At 54.1% G+C, this 23,494-nt stretch overlaps 3 protein-coding genes and 1 long non-coding RNA gene across 5 annotated transcripts; 1 reads left to right on the top strand and 3 right to left on the bottom strand.

Annotated features, from left to right (window-relative positions):
- Window positions 1-52: 52 nt before the first annotated feature.
- RPS6KL1 (ribosomal protein S6 kinase like 1) lies at window positions 53-3,624 on the bottom strand. The gene is made up of 10 exons (XM_053475034.1): window positions 3,481-3,624; window positions 3,265-3,389; window positions 2,548-2,640; window positions 2,279-2,326; window positions 1,884-2,016; window positions 1,462-1,755; window positions 1,268-1,357; window positions 811-893; window positions 616-711; window positions 53-265 (listed from the first exon to the last, which is right to left on the bottom strand). The coding sequence occupies exons 1-10, from the start codon at window positions 3,617-3,619 to the stop codon at window positions 158-160; spliced, it is 1,209 nt and encodes a 402-aa protein (XP_053331009.1). The 5' UTR covers window positions 3,620-3,624; the 3' UTR covers window positions 53-157.
- Window positions 3,625-3,665: 41 nt separating this feature from the next.
- On the bottom strand, window positions 3,666-4,751 carry LOC128504787 (uncharacterized). Its single transcript, XR_008355489.1, has 3 exons — window positions 4,731-4,751; window positions 4,018-4,138; window positions 3,666-3,696 (listed from the first exon to the last, which is right to left on the bottom strand). It is a non-coding gene; the product is annotated as an uncharacterized LOC128504787 (long non-coding RNA).
- Window positions 4,752-4,975: 224 nt separating this feature from the next.
- On the top strand, window positions 4,976-16,424 carry EIF2B2 (eukaryotic translation initiation factor 2B subunit beta). The gene is made up of 8 exons (XM_053474977.1): window positions 4,976-5,271; window positions 14,400-14,520; window positions 14,761-14,909; window positions 15,306-15,469; window positions 15,540-15,635; window positions 15,713-15,850; window positions 15,995-16,061; window positions 16,158-16,424. The coding sequence occupies exons 1-8, from the start codon at window positions 5,109-5,111 to the stop codon at window positions 16,313-16,315; spliced, it is 1,056 nt and encodes a 351-aa protein (XP_053330952.1). The 5' UTR covers window positions 4,976-5,108; the 3' UTR covers window positions 16,316-16,424.
- Window positions 16,425-16,426: 2 nt separating this feature from the next.
- Window positions 16,427-22,505, bottom strand: MLH3 (mutL homolog 3). Of its 2 annotated transcripts, XM_053474962.1 has the most exons (12): window positions 22,416-22,505; window positions 19,161-21,630; window positions 18,833-18,933; window positions 18,567-18,671; window positions 18,208-18,277; window positions 17,945-18,016; window positions 17,739-17,847; window positions 17,442-17,601; window positions 17,189-17,212; window positions 17,005-17,083; window positions 16,643-16,788; window positions 16,427-16,560 (listed from the first exon to the last, which is right to left on the bottom strand). In XM_053474962.1, the coding sequence occupies exons 2-12, from the start codon at window positions 21,586-21,588 to the stop codon at window positions 16,450-16,452; spliced, it is 3,405 nt and encodes a 1,134-aa protein (XP_053330937.1). In that variant the 5' UTR covers window positions 21,589-21,630; window positions 22,416-22,505; the 3' UTR covers window positions 16,427-16,449. The 2 variants fall into 2 exon arrangements, with proteins under 2 accessions (XP_053330937.1, XP_053330938.1); XM_053474963.1 differs by lacking the exons at window positions 16,427-16,560; window positions 16,643-16,788; window positions 17,005-17,083 and having other exon boundaries at window positions 17,197-17,332.
- Window positions 22,506-23,494: the final 989 nt, after the last annotated feature.

The following is a 23,494-nucleotide window of genomic DNA, read 5'->3' as shown; positions in this document are numbered from 1 at the left end:
GTACGGTTTGCGATCCCTCTCCAACCCCCCCCCCTCCCCGACTCAGACAAAGTTAATCGGTGGGCTGGTGCTTTATTAGCAGTTCCCCTCGGTACAAGTCACATGCACAACGTGTCGCTAACACGGAAAGCCTTGCCGGCACCGCAACGACTGCCTCTTAGCCCAGCCGGTTCCAGTGTATGCCGGTGAAGAAGGGGTGCCTCTTAATCCTCTGCACCCCCTCGGGGCCGGAGCCGAGCCGTCTGTCTGGGTCGTAATACAGGAGCTGGGGAGAGATAAGCAGAGGGGTGGCAGCGGACGTCCCGTCATCTCTTAGCCGTGACTACTGGACGGAATTGATAAGAAAGCGAGGTGGGTGGGAAATGTATTGGTCTTTAACACGACACACCGAGCCCCCCCCCCGAGGAAGGCGCTTTTTGATCTACAAGACCCCCCCCCGAGTCTACCCCTCCCCCCGGTTCCAGTGTCCTGCATTAGATGGGAGGCTTTTTGGGCCCCTAATGGCCTCGTTCCATTCTGGGGGGGGGGGGGGGGGGATATGGGGTGTTCTCCTGACACATCGATGGGATGGGATGGTGGGGGGGGGGGGCGCGCGGTTCCGTCGGACGGTCTCACCTGGGTTAATAGAGAGGCTGCGGCAGAGCTGAGAGTGTCCGGCAGCGGGAGCTGAGTGTGAGCGCTAACTGCAGATCCCAGACAGGTATAGAGCGGCTGCAAAAGAGAGCCACGGTCAGCGACGGCAAACGTTTCTCCGTAATCCAGAAACACACCTCTAGTGTAAACGCACAAGAGCTGACGCTCCGTCTTTACCTGCCCGGTCAGCATCTCGTACAGCAGGACCCCGAGGCTCCACCAATCGCAAGCTTCGGTCACCGTGCCCACGCCAAGGACCTCTGTATTACAGAACATGTCAGGCTCGGCTGTCACCATATATATATCCATTAAAGCAGCAAGCCCTGGTGAACGGGCTCGGCCGCCGGAACGGGACTATAGAAAGCCGAGGCTGGGCTCGTTATTCCTAATTCAGCACCAGGCTGCGGAGAAGATCCAGCTCTGGGGTGTCCAACCTGCGGCCCCCCGGCTGCTGCAGGACTACATCTCCCATAATGCTCTTTCAGCTAAGTGGCTGGCTGAGGCTATGGGAGATGTAGTGCTGGAGGGCCGCAGGTTGGACACCCTTGGTCTAGCTGGAAAAGAGGGCAGCTCTGGGCCCCTAAGCTGTGTGGGGCTTTACCTGTTGGGTAACCCGCTGCCAAAAGCTCCTCACCTGGGGCCACGTACAGCTGTTCGGCCGCCTCCGGACAGCAGGTAGCATCGACCTCGCGCCACTGGCCAAAGTACGTCAGGCAAACGTCACCTGCGGGGCGGATAGAGCGCTGAACCGGGGCAGCTGTGCGGACGAGCCCTCGGCCCGGGGGTGATAAGCGTGGGAGGGGGATTTTAAGGCAGTTTCTCTCTTACCTTTATCCCCCAGGAGGAGATTGCGAGGATTCAGGTCTCTGCACAGAACCCCCTCGCGATGAAGCGTCTCCAGCGCCATCACCAGCTGTGACCCCCACCGTCTGACCTGTAACTCAGGAATGCCCCCGGCAGCGGCGTCACCCGCCGGGGACGGGGGGGGGGAAGGTAACCTGCCGTCTAGTGGATTGTGGGAGGGACCAGTGGAGTCCTCGCTCTCCGCAAATGGCTCTTTTCCACCGTGTGCATCCACGCTGCGATCCTGGTATTTCTTGAAATGCCCCCAGAGGCGGCCACCTGTGAGGGCAAGTGGACGGTGAGGGGAGGTGAGTGGACGGTGAGGGGAGGTGAGGGGGGCGAGCGGACGGTGAGGACTAGTCACAAGCAGAGGACACGTGGGGCTGCTTTTCGGGAGAGGGTCTCACCTGGAATGTGCTGCAGCTGGAGGTACAGAGCGTCGTCGCTGACGTAGAATTTCTGTAACTGCACCATGAACGGGACGCTCTGCGGAATGAGGGTGGCAGCTCCGTGCCCCGATCGCCCCGATTTCATCAGCGCCTGAAAGACGGGGAGAGCACCAGCATCAGGTGATTCTGAGACAAGCTACAGTTTAAGGAGATTGTCGCTTGGGGGGCCAAACCCGGCCCTCCAGGTGCTGCCCTCTGGGGCTGGGATCAGGATTTAACCCAACAGACCCTCGGTATGATCCACTGAAAGAGACCGGCAGCCGAGCGCAGCGACCGGCAGAGACTCCGAAAACGGAATTATTTGTGCGGCCACAAAATTTACTAAAAAGTTATAAATCAGACAGGAAAATTACCTTCAGCACAAACGTGGTTCCTGAGGACGGATCGTAGACCAACTGGACCTAAAAATAAAGGAAGCATAAAAGTGACCACGCAACATGAGCCGGACACGTGGAGCCGGACACTCGGCGCCCGACACGCGGAGCCGGACACGCGGAGCCGGACACGCGGAGCCGGACACTCGGCGCCCGACACGCGGAGCCGGGCACTTTTGTAGCCGGGTATCCAGTTCTGTCCCGGGGGGGGGCGCAGTATGGATCTCATACATGCGTAGAACAAATACCTTGTCAATGATTTTCACAACCCTGCAGTGCTTGAGGTTTTCCACCGCCGCGCTGAGGACTCTGATTGGCCGAAACCTGAGGCTGCTGTATCCCTATTGATGGAAAAGAGAACATGAAGCGTCACCGTAAATGGGTCCCCCGGGCGCCGCTCACCTCCACTGCTCCCTGCGCGCCCCCTGGCCGCCGCTCACCTCCACCGCTCCCCAAGTGCTTCCCCCCCCGACCGCCGCTCACCTCCGCTGCTCCCCACGCGCTTCCCCCTGGCCGCCGCTCACCTCCACTGCTCCCCACGCGCTTCCCCCCGGCCGCCGCTCACCTGCACCGCTCCCCACGAGCTTCCCCCCGGCCGCCGCTCACCTCCACTGCTCCCCACGCGCTTCCCCCCGGCCGCCGCTCACCTGCACCGCTCCCCACGCGCTTCCCCCCGGCCGCCGCACACCTGTACCGCTCCCCACGCGCTTCCCCCCGGCCGCCGCTCACCTGCACCGCTCCCCACGCGCTTCCCCCCGGCCGCCGCTCACCTGCACCGCTCCCCACGCGCTTCCCCCCGGCCGCCGCTCACCTGCACCGCTCCCCACGCGCTTCCCCCCGGCCGCCGCTCCCCTCCACCGCTCCCCATGCGCTTCCCCCCGGCCGCCGCTCCCCTCCACCGCTCCCCACGCGTTTCCCCCCCCGGCCGCCGCTCCCCTCCACCGCTCCCCCAGGCCGCCACTCACCTCCACCGCTCCCCACGCGTTTCCCCCAGGACGCTGCAAATGGCAGTTAAAGATTTCCTCGGCGCGTTTTAAATACTGTGAGATCTTCCGCTTTACGGCATCTCTGCGTTCCCGGCTCGGATCGACTAACGGGAGCAAAAAGAGAGACGCGGTCAGAGAGGAGACGCGAGAGACGGACGGACAGACAGACAGACAGACAGACAGCGCGGGCCGGACCCGTGACTCCGCTCAGCAGCAGTTCCACGCCGTGCTTGTAGTGGCTGAAGGCGGCTTCGTACTCCTCGTTGGCGTCTCTCTCCTGCGCGATGTGCAGCTGCTTGGCCGCGTCCACCAGGTAATCGCGCTTCGTGTTCATCTCGTTCACGGAGACGTCTCCCACGCGGCTCACCGACCACGGAACGCGATCAACAGGCGGAGAGCCGAGGGCGGCCCCTGGGCAACAAGACAGACGGGGTCAGCGAAGGGCTGGGCAGCGGGGGCCGAGGGCGGAATCTTACCGAGCAGGCGGGGGCCGAGGACGGGATCTTACCGAGCAGGCGGGGGCCGAGGACGGGATCTTACCGAGCAGGCGGGGGCCGAGGACGGGATCTTACCGAGCAGGCGGGGGCCGAGGACGGGATCTTACCGAGCAGGCGGGGGCCGAGGACGGGATCTTACCGAGCAGGCGGGGGCCGAGGACGGGATCTTACCGAGCAGGCGGGGGCCGAGGACGGGATTTTACCGAGCAGGCGGGGGCCGAGGACGGGATCTTACCGAGCAGGCGGGGGCCGAGGACAGGATCTTACCGAGCAGGCGGGGGCCGAGGATGGGATCTTACCGAGCAGCCTGCGTGCTCGTCCAGAAAAGGCCTGATAACGTTAACATCCGCCGGCACCTGAACGACAAAGAGAAAGCGGCGCGTCAGTCGGGGCCGGGGCCACTCCGGGGCCCTAACGCAGCCTCAGCTGGTCTGGGAGGCGGAACATGCTGGTTGGGCCTGTCACGGGGCAATGGACACCAAACACACAAGCCTGTCCGTGCCAGAGACGCCGCCGTACGGGGGTCTGAGGGCCAACCCCATGCGCAGGGCGGCTAAATCATTTATATAGCGCCATCAGACTCCGTATCGCAGCATCCCGCTCACCAATAACTGCACCGGCACCCATCACTCACAGCCCCCACACCCATCACTCACAGCCCCCCACACCCATCACTCACAGCCCCCCACACCCATCACTCACAAGCCATCACTCACAGCCCTCCACACCCATCACTCACATCCCCCACACCCATCACTCACAGCCCCCCACACCCATCACTCACATCCCCCACACCCATCACTCACAGCCCCCCACACCCATCACTCACAAGCCATCACTCACAGCCCCCCACACCCATCACTCACAAGCCATCACTCACAGCCCCCACACCTCTCACTCACAGCCCCCCACACCTCTCACTCACAGCCCCCCACACCCCTCACTCACAGCATTACACCCATCACTCAGCACAGGGAGTAAAGGAGATGAAAAGCCACTCACAGCCTGTCATCCTCTGAGCATGAAACCCCTCCCCTCTGACGTCATTCAGAGAGCAAGGGTGGAGCCGCAGCATCTCCCGGTGACTCAGGGAGCGGTTACTGGGGATACCGGAGCGGCCCCCATCTGGTTAACGGGTGTTAGTTTTTGGGGATACCGGTCCGGTTAGTGGGGGATACTGCTCCGGTTACTGGGGGATACCGATCCCGGTACTCACTGCTTTTCTCCCTCTGGTCCAGAGCGTGCGGCGCTTCGGAATGACGTAGCCTACGCCATCTTGGTACACCCGCTGGTAGCTCTGCCGCCATATTGGTGCTCGCAGCGATCATGCCGGGGCTGGCAGAGAAGGAGTCCGAGCTCTCGGAGCGGATCGAGGCGTTTGTGGCCGGGCTGAAGCGTGGGGGAGAGCGGCCCAGCTCGGAGGACACGGCCCGGGAAACGGTGGGCCTTCTCCGAAGGATAATCGCGCAGAGCCGGTGGAGCAATGCAGGTGAGAGACCCTGGTGGGGGCAATAACCGAGACTGACACCTGATTGGCATCGTGTAGTTGCCCCTGTCAGGTACAGGCTTTACAGCCCTGTGTGTCATTCTGCCCCTGCATGACATTTATTAATATGGCGCCCACAGAGTCCGTAGCGCAGTCACCATTGGGGTCAATGAACATAATCCCATTAAAGTTGACAGAGAGCCCCCCATATATAGTTCTGCCCCCTGTATGTATACTTACCATATATATATATATATAGAGAGAGAGAGAGAGAGAGAGAGTTTTGCCCCCGGTATGTATATGTACCCCCGTATATATATAGTTTTGCCCCGGTATGTATATGTACCCCGTATATATATAGTTTTGCCCCCCGGTATGTATATGTACCCCCGTATATATATATATATAGTTTTGCCCCGGCATGTATATGTACCCCGTATATATATAGTTTTGCCCCCGGTATGTATATGTACCCCGTATATATATATAGTTTTACCCCGGTATGTATATGTACCCCGTATATATATATAGTTTTGCCCCGGTATGTATATGTACCCCGTGTATATATATATATATATATATAGTTTTGCCCCCGGTATGTATATGTACCCCGTATATATATATAGTTTTGCCCCCGGTATGTATATGTACCCCGTATATATATAGTTTTGCCCCCGGTATGTATATGTACCCCGGTATATATATAGTTTTGCCACCCGGCATGTATATGTACCCCCGTATATATATAGTTTTGCCCCCGGTATGTATATGTTCCCCGTATATATATAGTTTTGCCCCGGTATATGTATAGTTTTGCCCCCGGTATGTATATGTACCCCCGTATATATATAGTTTTGCCCCCGGTATGTATATGTACCCCCGTATATATATATATAGTTTTGCCCCCGGTATGTATATGTACCCCCGTATATATATAGTTTTGCCCCCGGTATGTATATGTACCCCCGTATATATATATATAGTTTTGCCCCCGGTATGTATATGTACCCCCGTATATATATAGTTTTGCCCCCGGTATGTATATGTACCCCCGTATATATATAGTTTTGCCCCCGGTATGTATTTGTACCCCGTATATATATAGTTTTGCCCCTGGTATGTATATGTGCCCCGGTATGTATATGTGCCCCCGGTATGTATATAGTTTTGCCCCCCGGCATGTATATGTACCCCCGTATATATATATATAGTTTTGCCCCCGGTATGTATATGTACCCCGTATATATATAGTTTTGCCCCCAGTATGTATATGTACTCCCGTATATATACCGTATTGGCTCGGATATAGGCCGCCCCCGTATATAGGCCGCACCCTAAAAGTTTGGTGCTTTTTTAAAGAAAAAGTTTTTTTTCTTTAAAAAAGCACCAAAAAAAACATGCTGCCACTGTCCTCCCTCCCCGAGATACGCTGCCGCTGTCCTCCCTCCCCGCGATCCGCTGCCGCTGTCCTCCCTCCCCGCGATCCGCTGCGCTCCCTCCCCGCGATCCGCTGCGCTCCCTCCCCGCGATCCGCTGCCCTCCCTCCCCGAGATCCGCTGCCCTCCCTCCCCGAGATCCGCTGCCCTCCCTCCCCGAGATCCGCTGCCCTCCCTCCCCGAGATCCGCTGCCCTCCCTCCCCGAGATCCGCTGCCCTCCCTCCCCGAGATCCGCTGCCCTCCCTCCCCGAGATCCGCTGCCCTCCCTCCCCGAGATCCGCTGCCCTCCCTCCCCGAGATCCGCTGCCCTCCCTCCCCGAGATCCGCTGCCCTCCCTCCCCGAGATCCGCTGCCCTCCCTCCCCGAGATCCGCTGCCCTCCCTCCCCGAGATCCGCTGCCGCTGTCCTCCCTCCCCGCGATACGCTGCCGCTGTCCTCCTCTGCCCCCCCTCCTCGACTTACCGTTACCGGAGCAGACTCCCGGGTGTCTTCAGGGCCGGCGAGGGACATCTACGCAATACGCGTATGCAACTTCCGGTACCGTTACCGGAAGTTGCATTTGCGTATTGCGTAAATGTCTCCCGCCGGCCCCGCAAGACACCCGGGAGTCTGCTCCGGTAAGTCGGGGGTGGGCAGAGGTAAAACGCTTAGATAACCTCCCGTGCCGGCACCCCCCCCCGTGGGAAGTGCTGGCAGGGGAGGCTGTCTGAGCGTATCAGACAGTAGGATGCAGGTCCCCTGCACCACTGCGGGGGATCTGTATCTTAACCCCGCTGCCTGCCCGGCGCCCGGGACTGCATGTCCCGGGCGTCGGGCGCTAGACCCCGAATATAGGCCGCACCCCCACTTTAAAAACTTAAAGTGGGGGAAAAAAGTGCGGCCTATATTCGAGCCAATACGGTATATAGTTTTGCCCCCGGTATATATATATAGTTTTGCCCCCGGTATATATATATAGTTTTGCCCCCGGTATATATATATAGTTTTGCCCCCGGTATGTATATGTACCCCGTATATATATAGTTTTGCCCCCGGTATGTATATGTACCCCCGTATATATATAGTTTTGCCCCCGGTATATATATAGTTTTGCCCCCGGTATATATATAGTTTTGCCCCCGGTATGTATATGTACCCCGTGTATATATATATATATAGTTTTGCCCCCGGTATGTATATGTACCCCGTATATATATAGTTTTGCCCCCGGTATGTATATGTACCCCGTATATATATAGTTTTGCCCCCGGTATGTGTATGTACCCCGGTATATATATAGTTTTGCCCCCGGTATGTATATGTACCCCCGTATATATATAGTTTTGCCCCCGGTATGTATATGTACCCCATATATATATAGTTTTGCCCCCGGTATGTATATGTACCCCGGTATATATATAGTTTTGCCCCCGGTATGTATATGTACCCCGGTATATATATAGTTTTGCCCCCGGTATGTATATGTACCCCGGTATATATATAGTTCCCCCCCCCCGGTATGTATATGTACCCCCGTATATATATATAGTTTTGCCCCCGGTATGTATATGTACCCCCGTCTATATATAGTTTTGCCCCCGGTATGTATATGTACCCCCGTATATATATATAGTTTTGCCCCCGGTATGTATATGTACCCCGGTGTATATATATAGTTTTGCCCCCGGTATGTATATGTACCCCGGTGTATATATATAGTTTTGCCCCCGGTATGTATATGTACCCCCGTATATATATATATAGTTTTGCCCCCGGTATGTATATGTACCCCCGTATATATATATATAGTTTTGCCCCCGGTATGTATATGTACCCCCGTATATATATAGTTTTGCCCCCGGTATGTATATGTACCCCGTATATATATAGTTTTGCCCCCGGTATGTATATGTACCCCCGTATATATATATATAGTTTTGCCCCGGCATGTATATGTACCCCCGTATATATATATATAGTTTTGCCCCCGGTATGTATATGTACCCCCGTATATATATAGTTTTGCCCCCGGTATGTATATGTACCCCGTATATATATAGTTTTGCCCCCGGTATGTATATGTACCCCCGTATATATATATATAGTTTTGCCCCGGCATGTATATGTACCCCGTATATATATAGTTTTGCCCCCGGTATGTATATGTACCCCCGTATATATAGTTTTGCCCCTGGTATGTATATGTAACCCCGTATATATATATAGTTTTGCCCCCGGTATGTATATGTACCCCCGTATATATATATAGTTTTGCCCCCGGTATGTATATGTACCCCCGTATATATATATAGTTTTGCCCCCGGTATGTATATGTACCCCCGTATATATATAGTTTTGCCCCCGGTATGTATATGTACCCCGTATATATATAGTTTTGCCCCCGGTATGTATATGTACCCCGTATATATATAGTTTTGCCCCCGGTATGTATATGTACCCCCGTATATATATATATAGTTTTGCCCCGGCATGTATATGTACCCCGTATATATATAGTTTTGCCCCCGGTATGTATATGTACCCCCGTATATATAGTTTTGCCCCCGGTATGTATATGTAACCCCGTATATATATATAGTTTTGCCCCCGGTATGTATATGTACCCCCGTATATATATATATAGTTTTGCCCCCGGTATGTATATGTACCCCCGTATATATATAGTTTTGCCCCCGGTATGTATATGTAACCCCGTATATATATATAGTTTTGCCCCCGGTATGTATATGTACCCCCGTATATATATATATAGTTTTGCCCCCGGTATGTATATGTACCCCGGTATATGTATAGTTTTGCCCCCGGTATGTATATGTATCCCGGTATATGTATAGTTTTGCCCCCGGTATGTATATGTATCCCGGTATATGTATAGTTTTGCCCCCGGTATGTATGTGTACCCCGGTATATATATAGTTTTGCCCCCGGTATGTATATGTACCCCCGTATATATATATAGTTTTGCCCCCGGTATGTATATGTACCCCCGTATATATATAGTTTTGCCCCCGGTATGTATTTGTACCCCGTATATATATAGTTTTGCCCCTGGTATGTATATGTGCCCCGGTATGTATATGTACCCCGTATATATATAGTTTTGCCCCCGGTATGTATATAGTTTTGCCCCCCGGCATGTATATGTACCCCCGTATATATATATATAGTTTTGCCCCCGGTATGTATATGTACCCCGTATATATATAGTTTTGCCCCCAGTATGTATATGTACTCCCGTATATATATATATAGTTTTGCCCCCGGTATATATATATAGTTTTGCCCCCGGTATATATATATAGTTTTGCCCCCGGTATATATATATAGTTTTGCCCCCGGTATGTATATGTACCCCGTATATATATAGTTTTGCCCCCGGTATGTATATGTACCCCCGTATATATATAGTTTTGCCCCCGGTATATATATAGTTTTGCCCCCGGTATATATATAGTTTTGCCCCCGGTATGTATATGTACCCCGTGTATATATATATATATAGTTTTGCCCCCGGTATGTATATGTACCCCGTATATATATAGTTTTGCCCCCGGTATGTATATGTACCCCGTATATATATAGTTTTGCCCCCGGTATGTGTATGTACCCCGGTATATATATAGTTTTGCCCCCGGTATGTATATGTACCCCCGTATATATATAGTTTTGCCCCCGGTATGTATATGTACCCCATATATATATAGTTTTGCCCCCGGTATGTATATGTACCCCGGTATATATATAGTTTTGCCCCCGGTATGTATATGTACCCCGGTATATATATAGTTCCCCCCCCGGTATGTATATGTACCCCCGTATATATATATAGTTTTGCCCCCGGTATATGTACCCCCGTCTATATATAGTTTTGCCCCCGGTATGTATATGTACCCCCGTATATATATATAGTTTTGCCCCCGGTATGTATATGTACCCCGGTGTATATATATTGTTTTGCCCCCGGTATGTATATGTACCCCGGTGTATATATATAGTTTTGCCCCCGGTATGTATATGTACCCCCGTATATATAGTTTTGCCCCCGGTATGTATATGTAACCCCGTATATATATATAGTTTTGCCCCCGGTATGTATATGTACCCCCGTATATATATATATAGTTTTGCCCCCGGTATGTATATGTACCCCCGTATATATATAGTTTTGCCCCCGGTATGTATATGTACCCCGTATATATATAGTTTTGCCCCCGGTATGTATATGTACCCCCGTATATATATATATAGTTTTGCCCCGGCATGTATATGTACCCCGTATATATATAGTTTTGCCCCCGGTATGTATATGTACCCCCGTATATATAGTTTTGCCCCCGGTATGTATATGTAACCCCGTATATATATATATAGTTTTGCCCCCGGTATGTATATGTACCCCCGTATATATATATATATAGTTTTGCCCCCGGTATGTATATGTACCCCCGTATATATATATATAGTTTTGCCCCCGGTATGTATATGTACCCCCGTATATATATAGTTTTGCCCCCGGTATGTATATGTACCCCGTATATATATAGTTTTGCCCCCGGTATGTATATGTACCCCCGTATATATATATATAGTTTTGCCCCGGCATGTATATGTACCCCGTATATATATAGTTTTGCCCCCGGTATGTATATGTACCCCCGTATATATAGTTTTGCCCCCGGTATGTATATGTAACCCCGTATATATATATAGTTTTGCCCCCGGTATGTATATGTACCCCCGTATATATATATATAGTTTTGCCCCCGGTATGTATATGTACCCCCGTATATATATAGTTTTGCCCCCGGTATGTATATGTAACCCCGTATATATATATAGTTTTGCCCCCGGTATGTATATGTACCCCCGTATATATATATATAGTTTTGCCCCCGGTATGTATATGTACCCCGGTATATGTATAGTTTTGCCCCCGGTATGTATATGTATCCCGGTATATGTATAGTTTTGCCCCCGGTATGTATGTGTACCCCGGTATATATATAGTTTTGCCCCCGGTATGTATATGTACCCCCGTATATATATATAGTTTTGCCCCCGGTATGTATATGTACCCCCGTATATATATAGTTTTGCCCCCGGTATGTATTTGTACCCCGTATATATATAGTTTTGCCCCTGGTATGTATATGTGCCCCGGTATGTATATGTACCCCGTATATATATAGTTTTGCCCCCGGTATGTATATAGTTTTGCCCCCCGGCATGTATATGTACCCCCGTATATATATATATAGTTTTGCCCCCGGTATGTATATGTACCCCGTATATATATAGTTTTGCCCCCAGTATGTATATGTACTCCCGTATATATATATAGTTTTGCCCCCGGTATATATATATAGTTTTGCCCCCGGTATATATATATAGTTTTGCCCCCGGTATATATATATAGTTTTGCCCCCGGTATGTATATGTACCCCGTATATATATAGTTTTGCCCCCGGTATGTATATGTACCCCCGTATATATATATAGTTTTGCCCCCGGTATATATATAGTTTTGCCCCCGGTATATATATAGTTTTGCCCCCGGTATGTATATGTACCCCGTGTATATATATATATATAGTTTTGCCCCCGGTATGTATATGTACCCCGTATATATATAGTTTTGCCCCCGGTATGTATATGTACCCCGTATATATATAGTTTTGCCCCCGGTATGTGTATGTACCCCGGTATATATATAGTTTTGCCCCCGGTATGTATATGTACCCCCGTATATATATAGTTTTGCCCCCGGTATGTATATGTACCCCATATATATATAGTTTTGCCCCCGGTATGTATATGTACCCCGGTATATATATAGTTTTGCCCCCGGTATGTATATGTACCCCGGTATATATATAGTTCCCCCCCCCCGGTATGTATATGTACCCCCGTATATATATATATAGTTTTGCCCCTGGTATGTATATGTACCCCCGTCTATATATAGTTTTGCCCCCGGTATGTATATGTACCCCCGTATATATATATAGTTTTGCCCCCGGTATGTATATGTACCCCGGTGTATATATATAGTTTTGCCCCCGGTATGTATATGTACCCCGGTGTATATATATAGTTTTGCCCCCGGTATGTATATGTACCCCCGTATATATAGTTTTGCCCCCGGTATGTATATGTAACCCCGTATATATATATAGTTTTGCCCCCGGTATGTATATGTACCCCCGTATATATATATATAGTTTTGCCCCCGGTATGTATATGTACCCCCGTATATATATAGTTTTGCCCCCGGTATGTATATGTACCCCGTATATATATAGTTTTGCCCCCGGTATGTATATGTACCCCCGTATATATATATATAGTTTTGCCCCGGCATGTATATGTACCCCGTATATATATAGTTTTGCCCCCGGTATGTATATGTACCCCCGTATATATAGTTTTGCCCCCGGTATGTATATGTAACCCCGTATATATATATATAGTTTTGCCCCCGGTATGTATATGTACCCCCGTATATATATATAGTTTTGCCCCCGGTATGTATATGTACCCCCGTATATATATATATAGTTTTGCCCCCGGTATGTATATGTACCCCCGTATATATATAGTTTTGCCCCCGGTATGTATATGTACCCCGTATATATATAGTTTTGCCCCCGGTATGTATATGTACCCCCGTATATATATATATAGTTTTGCCCCGGCATGTATATGTACCCCGTATATATATAGTTTTGCCCCCGGTATGTATATGTACCCCCGTATATATAGTTTTGCCCCCGGTATGTATATGTAACCCCGTATATATATATAGTTTTGCCCCCGGTATGTATATGTACCCCCGTATATATATATATAGTTTTGCCCCCGGTATGTATATGTACCCCCGTATATATATAGTTTTGCCCCCGGTATGTATATGTAACCCCGTATATATATATAGTTTTGCCCCCGGTATGTATATGTACCCCCGTATATATATATATAGTTTTGCCCCCGGTATGTATATGTACCCCGGTATATGTATAGTTTTGCCCCCGGTATGTATATGTATCCCGGTATATGTATAGTTTTGCCCCCGGTATGTATGTGTACCCCGGTATATATATAGTTTTGCCCCCGGTATGTATATGTACCCCCGTATATATATATAGTTTTGCCCCTGGTATGTATATGTATCCCGGTATATATATAGTTTTGCCCCCGGTATGTATATGTACCCCGGTATATGTATAGTTTTGCCCCCGGTATGTATATGTACCCCGGTATATGTATAGTTTTGCCCCCGGTATGTATGTGTACCCCGGTATATGTATAGTTTTGCCCCCGGTATGTATGTGTACCCCGGTATATATATAGTTTTGCCCCCGGTATGTATATGTACCCCGTGTATATATATATATTTATATATAGTTTTGCCCCCGGTATGTATGTGTACCCCGGTATATGTATAGTTTTGCCCCCGGTATGTATATGTATCCCGGTATATATATAGTTTTGCCCCCGGTATGTATATGTACCCCCGTATATATAGTTTTGCCCCTGGTATGTATATGTACCCCCGTATATATATAGTTTTGCCCCCGGTATGTATATGTACCCCGGTATATGTATAGTTTTGCCCCCGGTATGTATATGTACCCCGGTATATATATATTTTTGCCCCCGGTATGTATATGTACCCCGTATCCGTGTTGTTTTAGGGGAGGTGATGGAGATTATTCGGCGAGAGGGGCGAAGGATGATTTCGGCTCAGCCCTCGGAGACCACGGTGGGGAACATGGTGCGGCGCGTCCTGAAGCTCATCCGTGAGGAGTACAGCAGGTCGGTGTCCATTCCCAGCCGGCGGCCCGTGGGGTGTCCCACGCAGAGAGAGCCACACATAGGGGGTCCTGGGATACCCCACATTCTGCCCCAGATATCACACATTTGGGGGGGGGGCGCTGGTGGGATGCGGCTCTTCCGCTCTCCATTACTGGTACTGGTTGCTGTCACTGGGAATGTGATGTCACCGGGAATGTGATGTCACCCAGTAAGCGTGTTCCACGTCCACGTGCTCCGCAGGCTACGAGGATGCAGCGAGGACACGGACCAGCAGGAGTCCCTCCACAAACTGGTCACTGCCGAGGGGCTCAGCGACGACTTCAACACCCCCTTCCCCCTGCTCAAGGCCAACGTGATCGAGGCGGTCAATGAGCTGCTCCTGGAGCTGGGTAGGAACCTCTCTCCCTGCCGCCGCGTCCCCCCCTCTCTCCCTGCCGCCACCGCGTCGTGTCCCCTCTCTCCCTGCCGCCGCGTCCCCCCCCTCTCTCCCTGCCGCCGCTTCCCCCCCTCTCCCTGCCGCCACCGCGTCGTGTCCCCTCTCTCCCTGCCGCCAAAACCCGCCCCCCCTCCTTGCCGCCGCGCAGTGTCCCCTCTCTCCCTGCCGCCGCGTCGTGTCCCCTCTCTCCCTGCCGCCACGCCGTGTCCCCTCTCTCCCTGCCGCCGCGCCGTGTCCCCTCTCTCCCTGCTGCCGCGCCGTGTCCCCTCTCTCCCTGCCGCCGCGCCGTGTCCCCTCTCTCCCTGCTGCCGCGCCGTGTCCCCCCTCACTTCCTACGTCCATCCACTAGAGGGCACCACAGATAACATCATCGCGCAGGCGAAGGAGCACATTCACTCCAACGAGGTGATCATGACCATTGGACGCTCACGCACCGTTCAGCTCTTTCTGGAGGAGGCTGCGCGGAAGCGGAAGTTCCACGTGATCGTGGCGGAATGTGCGCCTTTCTGCCAGGTAGGTGGGCCGGGGGTGGGGGGGGGCGCAGTCAGCCGTCGGCAGCTGTTCAGTCACCGTGTGATTGCAGGGTCAAGAGATGGCGGTCAGTTTGTCCAGCGCCGGGATTGAGACCACGGTGATCACGGATGCCGCCATCTTTGCCGTGATGTCTCGGGTGAATAAGGTGAGTTCGGGCGTGGCACGGGGGTGCGCGTTTGCTCCAGTCCTCGCGGAGTTAATCTTTACCGTTACTCTCTATAGGTTATAATCGGCACGAAGACCATTCTGGCCAACGGGTCGCTGCGCGCCGTGGCCGGGACCCACACGCTGGCATTAGCCGCCAAGCACCACTCCACGCCTCTCATAGTCTGCGCTCCGATGTTCAAGCTCTCACCCCAGGTGGGCTCCCGATTCTGACCCCCACGTGGCGGGCAGTAAGCTGTGGCTTCATCTCTTGGCCATGGCTTCCGTTATGCCCCCTCCCGTGGCTCTTAGTCATGGTGACGTGGCTCCTGCCCTTTAATGCTTGTTTTTTCTCCCCAGTTCCCCAACGAGGAGGATTCGTTTCACAAGTTCGTGTCTCCGCAGGAGGTGCTGCCGTTCTCAGAAGGTATTGGTGGGACTCGTGTGGAACTGGAGAGCGTGGGGGCCACGGGGTATTTTCCGGGCGTGGGGCAGTAATGTGTTTCTTGTCCTCGTTCTGCAGGGGAAATCCTGTCCCAGGTCAGCGCTCACTGCCCCATCTTCGACCACGTGCCCCCGGAGCTGATCACGCTGTTCATTTCTAATATTGGGGGCAATGCCCCCTCTTACATCTACCGGCTGATGAGCGAGCTGTACCACCCCGCCGACCACGAGCTGTGACCCCCCGACCGGCCACGAGCCGTACCACCCTGCCGACCACGACCTGTGACCCCCAGCCGGCCACCAGCCCCCCTCTGCTTGTGTTAATAAAGGATGTTTGGACCCCTGGTGTCAGTGCGTCGGCGGCTCTTTATTCACGCGTGTGCGGCGTGGTTTATTTGCGCCGTGGAGGGGGAGCGGTTCCTGCGCAGCTCCCACGCTCTCCGTTCTCTCGCCAGGCGTCTCACGTTGGGTTTCGCCGTGACCTGGATGAAAGGAGAAGCGAGTTAATTTCCTGCGTGTGGAAGCGTGGCCCGCCCCGTGGAATGAGGCAGATCGTGGCTGTACCTGCTGCTCCAGGTGAGAGATATCCGCCAGCGGCAAGATGGCCGGCCTCCCGTGGGCGCACTGGAAGGGCAGGTGGCAGCGTGACAGGGCCCGGCTCAGGTGTCTGCACTCGGCCACCGTCAGGGGGTCGTTAAATTTCACGGCACCTGGGGAGACCACAGATAATCCAGGAACGTGGCTGACAGACAGCTGTGCGAGGGTGCTGCGTAACCATGGAAACACAAGGAATTCCACCCCAGAAAACCATGGCGGCGCCGGTGGCAACTCTCCCCGTTGGCAAAACCCACGCTTACCACTGAAACCTGCCACATCCAACCCCATCCAACCGCCCACCGGAACATAAACTCGCCCGTGGCTCTCACCGTGACACGCCTGCGATGCCAACACCTTCAGTACGGTGCGCGGGATCGGCCCATGCGTGGCTCCTGCCGTCCGCAGCAACTGGAGGGGAGAAAATGCGTAGAACCAGTGTGAAGAGATACGCCGAGAGTGCCACGGAGCCCACGGAGCTGACGCTCCGTGTCAGAGAAGCTCGGATCCACTCACCTCCACGTGCTCCTGCAGGAAATCCTGGAGACAAAACACAACCGTCAGACACGTCGCTCACGGATCAGTCCCTCCGCCCCCTCTACCTGAGACAGCCCACGAGGGCATCTTCTCCGTGAGAGACAGAGAACCTACGCTGACGCTCTATGATCGGGTAGAAGCTCACGTAACGTTTACGCTAAGGCCACGTACCCCGACCGGGGCAATAGTTCTCATCTGATAATACTTTGAGCCACGTGGGTAAGGAAGTTACCTCCACCATTTTCCTTGCAACTGGTGATCTCCTGCGTTGTGTTTCGGTGGCTTCTTTCTCCAAAAAGCACAAGGGAACCTCCGTGACCAGGACACGTTGCACCCCGGCATCTGGGAACCGGAGGCAGAGGCCGAGCTTCCGGAAGTGGCTGGCAAAAGCCCTGCAGGGAAAGGCATTACTGGGTAACCCCAACCCAACAGCCACGGAATGCAGGATCCACTCCCAGCACGTGGCACATCCGCCACACAGGCCCCAGGGGAAAGGTAGGTAAAGCGGGGGCCACGTCTCAGCACTTACCTGAAAAGTCGATGCTGCTCGTCCGTGACATCCAGCTCCAGTGGAGGCTCCACCACAGCCACCTTCAGCCGCTTCTCCCCGGAGTGTTCACTCAGCGCCTCGTAGGAATCTCGAGAATCAAAGCGAGAGGCTGTTAAGGCCCATCCTCCACCCGCCACGTATTCAGAGCACCAGGTGCCACGTGGCGGGCGGCAGATCCGTAGTACCTGCAATCAGCTGCTCCAGACGGACGCGCTCGTGGGCCGCGTGCTGATCGACCAGCACCAGCAGGTTTCCTCCTGAAACAGAGGATGCGGTCAGATGTTGATCCACGTGCCACGCGGCCTGATGTCTGCCTGCGCCGTGTCTCAGTGGAACAATAACCCCGACACCACGCTCCGTGGCAAACGGCACCGAAAAGCATTTACCCCAGAAGGGCAGAAAGTTTTGGGGTGGGGACGTGGCTTTATCGACCCAGGGGCCACGGTACCTGCGAAGCCACTTTCCTCTCCGGTGCTCATCAGACACGCAATGAATTTCCCATCGACTTGCTGCAGGACCTGCAAAAATACACAAGCTATTTGGTCACAATTCGTGGACTATTACCACGTGGCCACAGCTCCCAACTCCGCAAACGTATATGCCGTGTAGTAAAACGTGGCCACTGCAATAACAGAATGGCTGTTACCACGCAGTTGGGTATAATCATTGGAGCTGGTGTCCGACCACGGCCCCCACGTTACTCTTGCTATAGACGGCAAGCCTTTCCCATAATCCCCCAGCCATACAGGACCCCCCTCCCCAGAGAGTGTCCAGGATGGCCACGCCGGGGGCCGTTGGGATCCTCACCTCCATGGAGTGAATCATCTGCTTGGTGAAGCGATACGGATGCAGTATGTTGTGAATCTTCACTGCCACGGCGTCCGAGTGTCCACGGCTCACGTTCACCCCCACCTGCAACAAGACAAGAGTGACCTTCTAAAAACAGCTTCTTATTGTGAGGACACGGCTGAAGGGTGCGGGGGGGGTCAGTCCGTGGCTCAGGTTCAGAGCGGGTACTTACTAAACGGTGCGGGGGGGTCAGTCCGTGGCTCAGGTTCAGAGCGGGTACTTACTAAAGGACGGCGTTCAAAGACTGGATTCTCCCATTGCGTGAAAGCCGATCGCAGGGACACGTACTCGTGGCGCAGGGACACTTCCTCGTGGCGCAGGGACACTGCAGCAGAAGAGGTTCAGGTGAGCAGGATAGTTTGGTGTTAAACATCCCCTTCTGTGCTGCCTGTCCCTGTCTCTACCGCGTGGTACTGACCCTGCGGTTACTAACGACGACACATTCAGTGGACACGGTTCCCACTAGTGACAGCCACTGATCTGTGACACAGAGAAGAGATTTATGTCTGGCATCATAGTGTGTGGGAACGTGTCATGGTGGCTGATACGTACCGCCGGTGGAGGCCACGCTCGCAGCTGCGCTGGTTGGACCGGTTCGGCAGACAGTCTTCATCTCTCTCCGTGGGCCGTGGTAACTGCTGAGTCCCGTGGATTTATTAACAAAGACGTTCTTCCCGAGAGACGCTTCGTAACAATGAAGCCAATCAGAAGACACGGAGCTGGACACGGACACAGCAGTTCCTGGACCACAGACTGAATTTGGCCCTGGGCCCTGCTGCGTGCCACGGATCTGATCTACAAGCTCGTTACCGACACCGCCATGTCCGGATGGTGGCGCCTGGCCACGGGAAGGAGTCTCTCTGGCGCCGGAGTCTCCAGCTTCTGTTCTCTTCCTGCTCAGTTTTGCGGTCAGTGATCTGCGTGTCTCGCGTGGACCGGACACGTCTCTTTTCAGATGAGCTGTTTGACAGCTGCCGTCCACGTCTGACACCACGGCGCCTTCCACTCGGCTCCCAGCCGGCGTCTGTAAGCGACCGCCAAAAATTCTCGAGCCGCTTTCTTTACTTTCCCGCCTGTCTGTCCACGAGGGGCTCTGCGCTCTCCCATAGAGCCTCCTAAACTGCTTCAAGGACCCTGTCCGGGGGGCCAGTCCCACTGTTTGAGACACGTTTGTGGGACTTGTGGTGTCTCTGCGTGGGTCACACCGTGCAGTCATCATCACCTCAGCGTCCGGTCGTCTCCCAAAGATTTCCTCGGCACTTACGGGGCCGGGTCTGCGAAATAACGTTCGCCACCGATTTGCTTCAGGGAGACGGCGGACGCCACGCGGTGCATCGGAACCGTGGGCTGGGCAGCAGTCAGCGGAAGCTCTCGTATTCATTACGGGCCCCTTGGCGGCATCTAAAGGATCGCATTCAGCGGTCACAAGGGGATATGTGGCACCCCCACTCCCCTCTGGGTTCTTGATTAGTGAAGGACACGTGGCACCCCCGCTCCCCTCTGGGATCTCGAGGACAGAGGAAGACGTGGCACCCCCGCTCCCCTCTGGGTTATCGATTAGTGAGGGACACGTGGCACCCCCACTACCCTCTGGGTTCTCGATTAGTGAGGGACACGTGGCACCCCCACTACCCTCTGGGTTCTCGATTAGTGAGGGACACATGGCACCCCCGCTCCCCTCTGGGTTATCGATTAGTGAGGGATACGTGGCGCCCCCACTCCCCTCTGGGTTCTCGATTAGTGAGGGAACGCTGGAGTGGCAGCACTCACTCTGGTGGCCAAATTGCTCACGTGGCTCCTCTGAACGCCTCCGAACGGGATTGGAAGTGAGATTTGATGAGTGACGATTATCCGTGGGACAGAAAATCTCTAGGCTACGATTCGCCAGAATTGGAGACTCGTGGGCGGCCGGAGGCCACTCACAGAGTTCAGCCGCATCGGCCTCCCGTGGCTCCGAGAACAGACTCTCCCTCCTCAGAAAGCCTCTCACGGCGTCTCCCACGCCGCCCGCCACGGACTCCCAGTCCCGGAACTCGATGAGGGTCTTTGCCGGCTCGAAGCAGACGTCGTATTCGCGGTAACCGCACTGAATGTTTAGCACGTAGATGGCGTGGAGCTTCCCCGACCACGCATGTCCGGCCCGGCACACCACGCTCTCCTGCCTCATGAGAGAGTCCACCAGTTTGTGGAGCCGGGTCCCCAGCACCAGCCTCTCGTTCACGTACAGATACTGCATGCACTTGCTGGAGTGGCCCTCGCAGCTGATGAAGCCTTGCATGTGAAAGCCGTTCCACGCGTGGCGGATCTCCCGCAGCTTCTCGCCCCGTGGCAGCCCAAAGATCTGGCAGAAGCGCGAGCGCACGTCGCAGGCTTTGGGCAGCTGCAGAGCCACGGAGTGCAGGGCATCGTTCTTCAGGGAATAGGAGACACGGGGATGCGCGAGGGCCGTGGCCTCCACTCGACGCCGTATTCTCTCGAATTCCAGAACGCAGTCCACGCGCTTCCTGCGGACCGGGAGGTTGTAGAACAGGCTGCACACGGTTACCGTGGTACCCGCGCTCGGCCGTTGCACGTCTGCCTCCCGCGCATGCAGCGGCCGACCGTTCCGGAACAGCTTGGTGAGCGTTTTCTGCGCGTCCCTGTGCTTGGACGTGATTTCCACCACGCCGGACACGTCCACGATGCTGGCGATCGCCTCTCCGCGGAACCCGTGGAACCTCAGATCCTCCAGGTCCTTCACGGAGTGGCATTTGCTGGTGAAGTGGCGCGTTCCCACGGCGTCCATGTCTGCTTCGGCCAATCCGCTGCCATTATCCACCACCTGGACTCTGAGCGCCTCCAGATCCACGCGCACCGCTACACACGTGGCCCCCGCGTCGCTGCTGTTCAGGAGAAGCTCTTCCACGCATTGCCCGGCAGACGTGATTGCGACCCCGGAGCGCAGCGCATGCTGAAGGTCGTCTGAGAGCCGGCGGATCATCGGCCACGAGGAGGACACGTCATACAGAACATCGCCACGAACCTAGGAGGGGAACATACAGTTACAGACGTGTCCCCCACGTGTCTGCCCTGTCACCCACATGCCTGCGCATCATACACACGCCTGCGCATCATACACACGCCTGCGCATCATACACACACACCTGCGCATCATACACACGCCTGCCCTGTCACCCACACGCCTGCGTATCATACACACGCCTGCGCATCATACACACGCCTGCCCTGTCACCCACACGCCTGCGCATCATACACACGCCTGCGCATCATACACACGCCTGCCCTGTCACCCACACGCCTGCGCATCATACACACGCCAGCGCATCATACACACGCCTGCGCATCATACACACGCCTGCGCATCATACACACGCCTGCCGTGTCACACACACGCCTGCGCATCATACACACGCCTGCGCATCATACACACGCCTGCCCTGTCACCCACACGCCTGCGCATCATACACACGCCAGCGCATCATACACACGCCTGCGCATCATACACACGCCTGCGCATCATACACACGCCTGCCGTGTCACACACACGCCTGCGCATCATACACACGCCTGCACCATCCCCACACGCCTGCATGTGAATCGGCCGTAAATGATGTCGCCCGTGACACTGCTGCCACACCATGCGGGGACAGGGGGCAAGGTACGTGGCTAGGGGTGCCCCCCAGACAGGGAACATGGGGGTGCTGGGTGCCGGGTGCCCCCCCCAACTGACACCCCCAGGGGTATAAAGCTCCCATATTCTTACTCCACGCACCCCACACAATCCCCGGCCCCCAAACCAGCTGTTACCTCACAGAGCCTCTAATAAATCGCGGCCCGGAAGTGGAGCAGCCTCCGGTAACTTGCCATTGAAGGCTATCAGAGTGTGGGCGGAGCTTGCCGGGCAAGAAACGCAGACAACCTACATGATGGCCGCCGCGCCCATAAAGGCGACATGTTTGTCAGGACGCCGCTTTACGACGCTATTCAGCAACAGAGCCATTCGCGTGAAATATCCCTGAAGATGTCGCCAAACACGCGAGCGGACATCTTGTTGGTTGGCAGGAAGCGGAACCTGAGCGGCCGCATTGATGTCATTCAATTGCAACAGAGATAACCGTCCAACGTCATCGTGTCGCCTTTATGGGCGCGGCGGCCATCATGTAGGTTGTCTGCGTTTCTTGCCGGGCAATTTGTTGGGGGTGGTATTTACAACACGTGATTCTAGAGCGGATTCCAAAAATGGGCCCATATCACCATAGCAACCAGCGCGAAGCTCCTGCTAATCGAACCATTTTTTGGTTGTTCAGACTCTGTACTCAGATAACGGGGCGAAGAAGAGACCTCTGTGGGACTCAGAGTCACGTGTTGGAAATACCACCCCAATCTTGTTATACATTGGCCAATAGCTCAAGTGACCAAGTGTCCCTGATTGCTGTGGGCAGTCCCTAAACCCAAGGAACAATACAGCCATACCTAGGAACTCACGGGAACGGGGTCCTGAGACGCCGGGGGGAGCGGGGTCCTGACATCTGCACCGGGTGGGGGGATTCTGGTACATACGTGTGACACCGGGGGGTGATTCCGGTACATCTGCCCGATACGGGGAGGGCGTTGGGTGATTCCGGTACATCTGCCTGATACGGGGAGGGCGTTGGGTGATTCCGGTACATCTGCCTGATACCGGGGGGGTGACGTTGGGTGATTCCGGTACATCCGCCTTATACTGGGGGGGGGTGACGTTGGGTGATTCCGGTACATCCGCCTTATACCGGGGGATGGCGTTGGGTGATTCCGGTACATCCGCCTGATACCGGGGGGGGGGGTGACGTTGGGTGATTCCGGTACATCCGCCTGATACCGGGGGGGGGGTGACGTTGGGTGATTCC

This window comes from Spea bombifrons, chromosome 9 (assembly GCF_027358695.1).
Source record: "Spea bombifrons isolate aSpeBom1 chromosome 9, aSpeBom1.2.pri, whole genome shotgun sequence".
Taxonomy (NCBI): domain Eukaryota; kingdom Metazoa; phylum Chordata; class Amphibia; order Anura; family Pelobatidae; genus Spea; species Spea bombifrons.
The sequence above is the reverse complement of the archived record's forward strand: the minus strand, read 5'-3'. Positions and strand labels throughout refer to the sequence as shown.

Bases quoted from the DNA above. Each gene is read 5' to 3' on its own strand.
- RPS6KL1 (XM_053475034.1), bottom strand. From the start codon at position 3,619: ATGAACACGAAGCGCGATTACCTGGTGGACGCGGCCAAGCAGCTGCAC. The intron at 1,756-1,883 runs GTGAGACCCTCT...TTGCCCTCACAG, and splicing joins CCAGCTGCAGCACATTCCAG to GTGGCCGCCTCTGGGGGCAT. The intron at 1,358-1,461 runs GTAAGAGAGAAA...TCCGCCCCGCAG, and splicing joins TCTCCTCCTGGGGGATAAAG to GTGACGTTTGCCTGACGTAC.
- EIF2B2 (XM_053474977.1), top strand. From the start codon at position 5,109: ATGCCGGGGCTGGCAGAGAAGGAGTCCGAGCTCTCGGAGCGGATCGAG. The intron at 14,910-15,305 runs GTAGGAACCTCT...TCCATCCACTAG, and splicing joins TGAGCTGCTCCTGGAGCTGG to AGGGCACCACAGATAACATC. The intron at 16,062-16,157 runs GTATTGGTGGGA...CTCGTTCTGCAG, and splicing joins GGTGCTGCCGTTCTCAGAAG to GGGAAATCCTGTCCCAGGTC.
- MLH3 (XM_053474962.1), bottom strand. From the start codon at position 21,588: ATGATCCGCCGGCTCTCAGACGACCTTCAGCATGCGCTGCGCTCCGGG. The intron at 18,278-18,566 runs GTGAGGATCCCA...GTATTTTTGCAG, and splicing joins AGATGATTCACTCCATGGAG to GTCCTGCAGCAAGTCGATGG. The intron at 17,848-17,944 runs GTACTACGGATC...TTGATTCTCGAG, and splicing joins TCTGGAGCAGCTGATTGCAG to ATTCCTACGAGGCGCTGAGT.